This window comes from Mirounga leonina, unplaced genomic scaffold (genome assembly GCF_011800145.1).
Source record: "Mirounga leonina isolate KUSES-001 unplaced genomic scaffold, KU_Mleo_1.0 Mir_173, whole genome shotgun sequence".
NCBI lineage: Eukaryota > Metazoa > Chordata > Mammalia > Carnivora > Phocidae > Mirounga > Mirounga leonina.
The window spans coordinates 60,673,558-60,684,199 of record NW_023270447.1 but is presented as its reverse complement, the minus strand read 5'-3'; the positions used below and the strand labels follow the sequence as shown (position 1 = coordinate 60,684,199).

Here is a 10,642-nt window from a genome sequence, read left to right as displayed (position 1 = left end):
TTCCTGAATCTGCTAGGTTTTTGAATATTTTTAGCTCAAAATAATCTTCATGCCAAAGAGGCATATTGCAGGAAGACTTGTTCTGAACCCCTTCACTCCTATGTCTACAGGGAAATACAGATGCTATTAAACTTTTGTTTTTCTCCTGTTAATCTGCCTCATATCAATTATTAGGCCAGCCAAAGAATCTGGAAGGGAAAACTTGTCCACGCCTACATACGCAAGATAGAATCAAAGTTCTTTTTCTGCCCTGAGCGTGAGTTCTTGTGTTCCTTTGTCCACTTGTTACGTACGTGATCTGCTCTCTAGGACACCCGTGAAACGGTGTCCTAGGACACATACATAAGGAATTGCATGGGCCGTATTGTGTGTATGTGCTGGGGGGAGGGGAGACCCCAGAACAGCATCCTCCCCTGTCCCTCAATAGGCGGAAGCCACTGGCTTCCTCCCTTTCCTGCCTCCTGCCTCCTGCCTGCTGGCAAGACAGAGGACCAAAGGGAGAACAGGAGATGGGAAAACTGGTCACACAGTCCCTAGGTCTATCCTTACAACTCTCCCCCCACCTCAAGTGACCCCATTCCAGGGCCTTCCAGGCCACACCCATCCCCAGCCTTGTGGGGGCCGGACTGGGGGCGGGGGGGGGGGAGCGGTGAGCAGAAGCAGGATAAGTCCTCCCCACCCCTTCACTGCTACCCCTCCCACCCAAGCCACCTCATTTCCTCTTCCTCCCCAGCACCAACACGCACTAATCAGTTCAGGTCCAGCATCTAGACCCAGACGAACTGACCGGAGGCCTAGCTTGTCCTGGCTGACCTGGTCAGCCTCCAGAGTATGGTCTGGCTGGGGCCCCGTTTGCTGCTCCCCATCCTCTGTCTGGCTTCTCATGTTGGTAAGTCTCCCCCAAGCCACTCCCACCCCCAGCCCCCAAAGCCCTGATTCTCCCCTAAGAAGGCTTACCATCACTGCCATCACCTTTATGTGCACCCCGATCAGCTAGCAAGCGGGATCAAGGCCCCCAAAACCAAGGCAGGCACTAGAAACCTCTGCAGCCTGGCATTGGGAGTACAGCAGTCATTGACTGTGCTGGATTTTAGGATCAGTAAAGCGCCGCAGGGCCTATGGGGGCCCTGAAGTTTTCAGTGGGTGCTCGTATGGTCGGTGTGTTGGATTCATTCAATTATTCATTTGACAAACATTTACCCAGCACCAACAATATCCTAGGAGCTGTGCTCTGGGTCACGGGTTGAAAGGCAGACAGCCTCCAGATCTATGTAACAAAGTCTATGATGTTGACCTCCTATGGCTGTTATGGGGTTTAAAGGAGGTAATTTACACAGATTGCCCGGTGCCCAGTTGTTGTGTAAGCCGTAGCTGATTCCTTCAGTGACGGCCAAAAAGGATTAGAATGCAAAAGCTATCTTTGAGTGGTAGTTGGGGTCACAACACATGGGGTGAAGGATAAGAGAGAGACACAAGTAGCTCCAGAGGAGCACTGAGGAGGAGTCAGCTACTCTGCTTGGGGGTAGTAGATGACAAAGGCGTCCAGAAAGACTTTGCTAAGAGCAGTGGTCTTCATTCCAGGCTGCCAGAACAGTAGATGCAAGTCTCAGAGGAGATGCAAATCTCAGTAGATGCAAGTCTCATTGCTCACCCTCTCAGAGCAGAGTGTGAGCAATGAGGGGCTCAAGAGCATGCTCTGTATCCTGAGGGCAATGCGGAGCCATGGGAGGTTGCAGACATCGAGTCACAAGGTCTTAGATGGGGGATGAGTTGGGAATGGTCCAGGTGAGTAAAGGTGAGGTCTAAACAAGGGTGGGCTTGGAGATGGCGGTGCAGTCAAGAGGCTTTGAGGAAGTGGAATCCGCAGAATTTTGTGACTGATGGCGGCAGCCAGCAACATCCTTAGAGGTATAGAGTTTAGAGTCAGACAACCTGGCTCTGCCAGTTACTAACTGTATGTCCTTGGGCAAGTTACTTCTCTGAGGTTTCATTCGCTGGCTATAAAACTAGAGTAATAACACCCACCACCCAGGATAGTTGGATGATAAAATGAGAAAACATGCATAAAGCACCTGCCATAAAATTGACCTCCAATAAACATTAGTTATCACGAAAGTAGGAGCATGAGAGGACTCCAAAGTTTGTGTCTCAGGTGGTTAGTGCCATCTGTTGAGTCAGGGGGCACCGGAGAGAAGCAGGATTGGAAAAGCGGATAGAAATGCAGGCCCAAGCTGAGAGGCTGTCCCAGGGTTGTCGACTCGGAGGTGATAGTTAAAGCCAGGGTGGTAGGTGAGCTTGCTCCAGAAAGTCTGTAGAATAATTATTACTGCCCTCCTCTGTAAATGGAAAGACATCAACTTCACTGGGGGGGTGTGAAGATCCCCTGGAAAGCAGGTGCTCCAGCATATGCTGGGCGGTCAGCAAACGCAAACTTCAATTTACTCGTGGTAGGCTTTCGAAGAATATTAATTGATGAGCTAAGTGGCATTTAAGCTAACTAATTACTTGCCAGGTAACGGGCAGGGACAGAAAAGGAGGGCCTCCCCTCCTTTCTGCCCCACAACCACCTGGCTATAGAAGCCCGCCTCTCCCTTAAACCCCAGGATGGCAAGCCTGTCTAGATTTCTGGAGTGGCAGGGAGGGCTTTCTCGAAGACGATTTTGTTCTCCAGGGCTCTCCCGGAGAGCGGCTCCCCTTTGCAGAGCCCTCTGAGACAGGTGGGGACTCAAGAGGGCTGGCGGGGAATTAAACAGTGAGGGAACGGAGACAGGGCGCATACATCATTCTTTCCGAGGCTATAAAAGGGAAGCCATCTGGCGGGAGAAGGGGGGCACCAGGAGGCCGGAGAGGGGGCTTTGTTTTTGTTTTTAGGACGAAGAGCCTTGGGAGGAAAGGGCCAGCGCGCGGCGGGGCCGGGAAAGAGACAGGAAGGGAGGGGAGGGAAACGCCTGGGAGAGCGCGCGGGGCGGGCTGGGGACCCCGTGGGACGCAGGACTGGCGCCCCCGCCCCAGGCGCCGCGGTGGACCTGACGCTGCTGGCCGACCTGCGGCTCGCCGAGCCCCAGCGCTTCTTCCTGACCTGCGTGTCCGGGGAGGCCGGGCCGGGCCCGGGCGCCGACGCCTGGGGGCCCGCGCTGCTGCTGGAGAAGGACGACCGCATCGTGCGCACGCCGCGGCCCGGGCAGCCCCCGCACCTGCTGCGCAACGGCTCGCACCGCGTCACGCTGCGCGGCTTCTCGCAGCCCTCCGACCTCGTGGGCGTCTTCTCGTGCGTGGGCGGCGCGGGCGCGGGGCGCACGCGCGTGCTCTACGTGCACAACAGCCCGGGAGGTGAGTCCGGCCCGCGGGGGCGGGGACCGGAGGGGAGGCGCCCTTGACCTCTGACCCCACCCTCCTCCCTCCCGCCCCCCCACCCCCGCAGCGCACCTGCTCCCGGACAAGGTCACACACACGGTGAACAAGGGCGACACAGCCGTGCTTGTGGCACGTGTGCGCAAGGAGAAGCAGACGGATGTGATCTGGAAGAGCAACGGTGAGAGGGGCGTCCGAACGGGTTGGGCAGGTCGACGCACATGGGTCTGTTCGTTGGAACACCTCCCTGCCCTCGGCCCCGCCAGCTTTGGCCGCCTACACAGCCTTCACTCCGATGCACCTGTTACCCTCCCCGCCGCACCAGCCTCTGTCCTGGATCAGGTCCATGGGAGGCACCTGCGCCCCTCTCTTCTCTGGCTCTGCGCTGTTCTCCTCCTGCACCCAGAGGACCAGCAGCCTTGTTTGTGGTCCACTACATCCTTCCCTGTTACTCTCAAATCAGCACTGTGCTAAACCCTCACCTTTGGCTCTCCCCTGGGATTGAGCGGGTGCTGTCACATGGCCCCCCTGGCAGGGGGCAGCAGTCCCCGTGGCGAAGAAGAGAACTGGTAACTCGGCCCAGGCCTGCCCCCACCCTGGCCCTGTCAGACCCTCTGGGAGGGTCTCCATGGGAGGGAGCCCTTATTCTGTGTGGCCCCAGAGATTCCTGCCTCAGCCCTCAGACCCACAGCCCTTTGGCTGCCTCTTGCATCCCTGGGCTCTTGAAGGAGAAGGACCCTTCCCTTGAGCCAAGGGGTTTGTCTCCTGAGCACCAGGCCCCCTGAACTGATGAGAGGTGTGGAGAGTCACGTAGACCTGGGCTCCCTACAGTCCAGTCCTGAGCAAAGAGGCAAAAAGGGGGTGAGACAGGGATAGGGACCCTAGTATTTGGGTCTGCAGGTCCTGGAGGAAGAGGCTTCTCGGAGAAGTCCCCAAGTAGATAACTGTACCCAGAAGGAGGTATGGGAATTAGCCACACAAAGGAGGAGGAAAGGACATTCCAGCAGGAGGATTGGCTAAGAGGAAAGGCAGGAAGCGCTGAAATACCATGGTGTTTCTAGAAGAGAAAGCAGCATTTTCAGAACTCAGGAATGTTAGGAATCAGGCAGGGTGTGGAGAGGTATGGGGCCAGAGGGCTAAGCAGTGATGTGCTAAGGAGGGGGTAACTGGGGCAATCCAAGCAGGGGAGCTGCGGAGGCTTCTGTTGAGGAAAATCCTGCGGGCTGCTGAGTGGAGGATGGACAAGGAAAAGGGGAAACTGAGGCAGAGGAGACTGCGTGGAAGGCTGTAGGAGGCCAGGGCCATGGTGGTGGTGGCCGTGAGTGGCGTGGAAAAGACTGGACTGCTTTAGGAGATGAGGAGGAGCTAGACTGAGCAGGACCTGGCAACTTACTGAGTGTTGGTGGGTCATGGAGCAGAGGATGCACCTCAGCTTTCTCCTTGGGGACAGACCCTGGCTGGTGCCTTGCCCCAGTTCTGGCCACTGTACGGGGCGCATATTGATGTGACCTGGGCAGCAGCTCTCACCTGGTGCTGAGGCCTCGGACCCGCTTCTGCCCACAGGATCCTACTTCTATACCCTGGACTGGCATGAGGCCCAGGATGGGCGGTTCCTGATGCAGCTCCCAAATGTGCAGCCACCAGCGAGTGGCATTTACAGTGCCACCTACCTGGAAACCAGCCCCCTAGGCAGCGCCTTCTTCCGGCTCATCGTGCGGGGTGAGGAGCAGAGGGCAGAGATGGTGGGTGGGATGGGAGGCTGGGAGCCCTGTGGGCACTTCCTGTGGGCCCCCAGGGCTGTCCTAGTCCTCAGCAGCAGTGGTGGTGGGTGAGGGTCGGTCGCTGAAAGCACATTCCCCCAGGCTGTGGGGCAGGGCGCTGGGGACCAGACTGTACCAAGGAATGCCCAGGTTGCCTGCATGGAGGTGTCTGCCATGACCAGGATGGCGAGTGTGTGTGCCCCCCTGGATTCACTGGCACCCGCTGCGAGCAGGGTAAGGAGGCCGGGGCGGGGGGGCGGGAGCTGCTAGGACCTAGGCAAGAGAGGCTGCCTGGCTGGGGCAAGACTCATGAACCAAGAGGATGAAGCTTGGTGGGTGGAGAGAACGCCAAAAGGATCCCGGACCCTGAGGCCCAACAGTGGATCCTACACCCACCCGCCGTGTTTCTAGCCTGCAGAGAGGGCCGTTTTGGGCAGAGCTGCCAGGAGCAGTGCCCAGGCACATCAGGCTGCCGAGGTCTCACCTTCTGCCTCCCGGACCCCTACGGCTGTTCTTGTGGATCTGGCTGGAGAGGAAGCCAGTGCCAGGAAGGTACGGACCGACCTGCCCTCCGCTGTCCCTGACCCGGACAGCCGGCCACAAGCCAGACCGGGAGCCTCCCCCCGGGCCCTGCTGCACACGCCAGGCCCTCCACGGTCCCCTGCTCACGCAGCCTGTCGTTACCCTGGCCCCGGCTGTGCCCTCGCTGCCCCTCTAACCACAGCCCCTCTGTTCGCAGCCTGTGCCCCTGGCCACTTCGGGGCGGATTGTCGTCTCCAGTGCCACTGTCGGAATGGTGGTACTTGTGACCGCTTCAGTGGCTGTGTCTGTCCGTCCGGCTGGCACGGAGTGCACTGTGAGAAGTCAGGTACAAGGGTCGTTGAGACCCCCCAAAACAAGTCAGCCTTCGCCCGACACATCTCCCCGGCTCCAGCTCCTACCCTCGGGGAGCTCAGGGTTCAGGGGGTGTCCTCACTGCCCAGCCCACTTCACCCCTGCAGGGCTGGGCTGGAGCCAGAGTGGGTAGGAGCCCAGAGGAGGCCCTTGGCCAGTCTGAGGGGCTCCGGGAGGGCTTTCGGGAAGAGGCAAGATCTGAGGTGGGGTATGAAGGATGAGCACAAGATGGCTGGGGAAAGAGCCCAGGCAAAGGCCCAGGGGCTGAGGCCTCGGGGTCCGGTACCAGCAGAGTGGGGTAAGGGGAGGCTGGGGTGGGGGGGTCAGAAGAGGCAAACCTTGGGGACTTTGAACAGCAGGCCAGCAGGTGTGCTGGGGGCAGGAGGGAATTGTTGAACACGTGGAAGGCAGTCAGATTTGGGTTTGGGAGAGGATCCACACAGCTGGGTGGAGAGTGGAGGCAGGAGACCCTGGAGGGTCTGTAACAGAGCCCAGAAACGAATGAGGCCTGAACCAGTGTTGGGGCTGTGAGGCCGGGGAGGGGACTGCTTTGGCCGAGGGAGGACGTCGGGTTGGGGGCGCAGGAGGTAGACTCTGCGGCCGATCAGCCATGGGGTGCGAGGGCCCTATGGGACTCTGCGGCTTTCAGGCTTGAGCGACTGAGCAGTTAACGGCACCTCCTCTGAGATGCATGAGACGGGACAAGGGGCCACTTTGTGGCCAGTGTCTGCCCCAAGGGGCTCCAGGATGTGCCCTCTCTCTCCCTAGACCGGATCCCCCAGATCCTGGACGTGGCCTCAGAACTGGAGTTCAACTTAGAGACTACGCCCCGGATCAACTGTGCAGCCGCGGGGAACCCGTTCCCGGTGCGGGGCAGCATGGAGCTCCGGAAGCCAGATGGCACAGTCCTCCTGGTCAGCAGCACCCCTGCACCCCCCCGCATCCCACCGGCCTCACATGTGGTCTCTCAGACCCCTGAGCCCTCAGGGCTTTCCATAGGCTCTACCCACTGGCCTGACTATGGCTCAAATGGGGTCAGACAGACGGTTGAGAAGCCATCTCTGTCCCCTCATCAGTCCTCATATCAGCCACTTGGGTGCTCATTCTCTATGGTCTGTTCCCTTTCCCTATCTCTCTAGTCCACCAAGGCCATTGTGGAGCCAGACAGGACCACAGCTGAGTTCGAGGTGCCCCGCTTGGCCCTTGGGGACAGTGGGCTCTGGGAGTGCCGCGTGTCCACATCTGGTGGCCAAGACAGCCGACGTTTCAGGGTCAATGTCAAAGGTCAGTGATGTCCTGGGGCCATGGAGGATGGACAGTGGGCAGAGTGGTGCTCAGGGGGCTGATGCTGCTCAGACAGGGCATTGTAGCAGGAAGGGCAAGGGCACCTCAGCTCCCAGCCCAGCACCCAACAAAGAGGGCTTGTCATCCACCAGAGGTCTGGGCTGGCCTGTGTCAGGGCAGAAGCATAGCTCTGTCCTATCTGGAAAGGACATCCCGGACCTTAGGAACGACATACCCTCTGGCCCTGCCCAGCCTCCTGTCTGGCCATGCTGGCCCTCTCCACCTCCTCACAAGCCCTGCACCCAGCGTGTCTTTAATTCTGCCTTTGGGATGCTCCTCCCTGTTCCGAGTCACACCCCAGGGCTCTCAGTGCCAGGACAGGGGAGCACGCGGGGCACCTAAGCTAAGAGGGTGGCCTGCTGCCCAGAAGAGCTACTTGGGATTTTCCAGGTGAGTAGGGAGGGAGCTGCCAGTGCCCAGGATGGCCCAGAGCAGGGCATGACCATGTCCCTTCACCTTCGCCAGCACCGTAAGCCCTAGCTCCTCGCCCTCTGCTCCTGACAGCCCGCCTCCCCCACAGAAGCCCAGATCTCTCTCCTCTTCCTCTTTCTCTTCCTCCCTACTTGCTCTCCACCCCTCCCACCAAGCTTGCAGCTGCCCCTCCAGCAGGACCTATCAGTGTGACCCGGGCTCCACCTCCAGCCTGTCTCTTCTCCCCAGGCTTCCGATCCCAGGCAATTTGGTTTCAAATCCTCACCACAAATTCCTGGCTCCAGAGCCTTAAGCAAGCTGCTTAGCTCCTCACAGCTTATTTCTCTCCCCATGCAGAGAGGATATCAGCACTCTCCAGAGAGGGTTGCAGTGAAGCAAGTCAGATGATGCATTTAACGTGTTTAAGTTGCGCTGAGGTTAGATGGTGCATTTAATGCATTGAAGTTGCAATGAGGTTAGATGATGTATTTAAGCACTGAGCGTCGTGCCTGATGCAGGGTATGTGCTCCATATACGTTGACATTTATTGTTAGTATTATTTTTTTTAAAGATTTAATTTATTTATTCAAGAGAGGAAACGAGCGAGCGAGCAGGGGGAGGGGCAGAGGGAGAGGGACAAGCAGACTCCGTGCTGAGCACAGAGCCCAACGCGGGGCTCCATCCCAGGACCCTGAGATCATGACCTGAGCTGAAACCTAGAGTCAGACACTCAAAGTACTGAGCCCCCCAGGCATCCCTATAGTTACTGTTATTAAAGCATCCACTCCCACGGTTTGGGCTGTTCTCTGGCAACTCCAGATATGCATATCCAGATATGACCTGCAGCCTAGACCACTCTCCTGAGCCCCAGACCCATTTGGTGGGACCTCCAGCAGTGGGGGTCTGGTTCTGAAGTCAGCGTGGAAGTCTGGGCCCACTTTATATCTGGCCACCCCCTGCACAGCTAAGCCCCGCTGTGAGCCCTAGGCACCCGGGGCTCCAGGGGTCCAAACCCACCCTTGCTCTCACCTTCTCATGATATGCTGACGCCACCGTTCTTCCCACCCCCTGAGCTCGCAACCTTGCATCCTCCACCCATCCTCCTGCCCTCCCTCGCTTCCAGCCACCCATTCCTCCATCCACCCATTCTTCTTAGAACAATCAGTCTGATAAATGTCTGGGCGAAGCAAGGGAACCAGTCACAGAGCAGACGCGATCATCTGGTAAGAAAAGCTCAAGCCAGAAGAGGGGCGATGAGCATGGAGTGAGGAAGCCAGGCAGGAACAAAAAGCTGTTCGGGGTAGAATTGGCTGATTCTAGGTGGCCTGGCCAAGCACCTCTTTCAAACCCTGGTTGTACCTCCTGCTGACTGCCTGGCCGTAGGCAAGGTAAACCTCTCCGAGCCTCATAACACAGGGGAGAGCCCTGCCTGAAAGGTAGCTGTGAGAAGTGGAGATTGTAGGCATGAAGCAGCCCGGATAGAGCGGGTGCCTCATCAGTGGCTATCTTTTTTTTCTCCAATGAAGAGAGTGACAAATGATGGGGGGAGGGCAGAGAGCATGCTGACACCAGGCTCTCTCCGTGCCTTGGGTCTCAGCCCCCTCTGTGTGCCCCACACTACATGGATAGAGTGCCCTCCCCCAAATCCAGCTAGCCATGGCAGACCTCACTTAGCATCGTTGGGGACCCTCTCACGTCCTCATTGTTGGATCCTTGTGCCCTGAGCTGCCCAGGGGGAGAACGCGGGCCCTTCTGGTCATCGGTTGAACTTTGTCTCTCATCAGCCCGGAGGGGGCCCCACATCCAAACCAAGACCCAGACACGGCTTTGCTGGCCACAGTAGAGTCCTTAGTTTTCTGGGGACTGGGCAGGCTATCTGGATGGACCCTGCCTTACCTTGGGTCTCCTGGCAGTGCCCCCAGTGCCCCTGACTGCTCCTCGGCTCCTGGCCAAGCAGAGCCGCCAGCTCGTGGTCTCCCCGCTGGTCTCCTTCTCTGGGGATGGCCCCATCGCCTCTGTCCGCCTGCACTATCGGCCCCAGGACAGCACCATGGCGTGGTCCGCCATTGTGGGTGAGCGGCGGGGGAGGCGGGGGGGGGGGGGCGGGGGCGGGACCCCGGGGGTTGGGAGGGGGGCTGGGGCAGGACAGGGCTATTGGGTAATAATGAGGGGAAAGGGCAGAATGACAGGGGGGAGGATGGCAGCTTGTGGAAGAGGTGGGGGCTGAACAGATGTGCGCTGCCCCCAGTGGACCCCAGTGAGAATGTGACTTTAATGAACCTGAGGCCGAAGACGGGATACAGCGTCCGCGTACAGCTGAGCCGGCCAGGGGAAGGCGGGGAGGGGGCCTGGGGGCCTCCCACCCTCATGACCACAGACTGTCCTGGTGAGAGGCGAGAGTCACCCCTTCATGTCCCCCCGGGGGTTACCGTCCCACGCACTCAGGAGTTGTCCTGTCTTGTCCCCACGCCAGGGGCCCCTGCCTTTCCCACTGGAGGGTGTCCCACCCTGTCCCCTGGGGAATCACTGTCCTGTCCAGCCCCGAGGACCAGCTGAACAGTTCTGACTCCTGACCTCCGGCCCCAGAGCCCTCGTTGCAGCCGTGGTTGGAGGGCTGGCACGTGGAGGGCCCTGACCGGTTGCGAGTGAGCTGGTCCTTACCCTCGGTGCCTGGGCTACTGGTGGGCGATGGTTTCCTGCTGCGCCTATGGGATGGGACACGGGGACAGGAGCGGCGGGAGAACGTCTCGTCCCCCCAGGCCCGCACCGCCCTCCTGACCGGACTCACGCCTGGCACCCCCTACCAGCTGGATGTGCGGCTCTACCACTGTACCCTCCTGGGCCCTGCCTCGCCCCCTGCGCGCGTGCTTCTGCCCCCCAGC

The 10,642-nt window shown here is 59.0% G+C and overlaps 1 protein-coding gene across 2 annotated transcripts in view; it reads left to right on the top strand.

The window, feature by feature from the left end:
* The first annotated feature begins 736 nt into the window (after positions 1-736).
* TIE1 (tyrosine kinase with immunoglobulin like and EGF like domains 1) overlaps positions 737-10,642 on the top strand; it is a 19,721-nt gene continuing 9,815 nt past the window's right edge. The window contains exons 1-12 of one of the 2 annotated variants that reach the window (XM_035018813.1): positions 737-889; positions 3,013-3,330; positions 3,422-3,532; positions 4,915-5,070; positions 5,214-5,345; positions 5,523-5,663; positions 5,851-5,979; positions 6,774-6,919; positions 7,145-7,289; positions 9,674-9,832; positions 10,009-10,146; positions 10,347-10,642. In XM_035018813.1, coding sequence (XP_034874704.1) covers positions 832-889; positions 3,013-3,330; positions 3,422-3,532; positions 4,915-5,070; positions 5,214-5,345; positions 5,523-5,663; positions 5,851-5,979; positions 6,774-6,919; positions 7,145-7,289; positions 9,674-9,832; positions 10,009-10,146; positions 10,347-10,642 — 1,929 coding nt within the window. In that variant the 5' untranslated portion in view covers positions 737-831. The remainder of the gene's footprint in view (positions 890-3,012; positions 3,331-3,421; positions 3,533-4,914; positions 5,071-5,213; positions 5,346-5,522; positions 5,664-5,850; positions 5,980-6,773; positions 6,920-7,144; positions 7,290-9,673; positions 9,833-10,008; positions 10,147-10,346) is intronic. The other variant, XM_035018814.1, reaches the window with a different exon arrangement.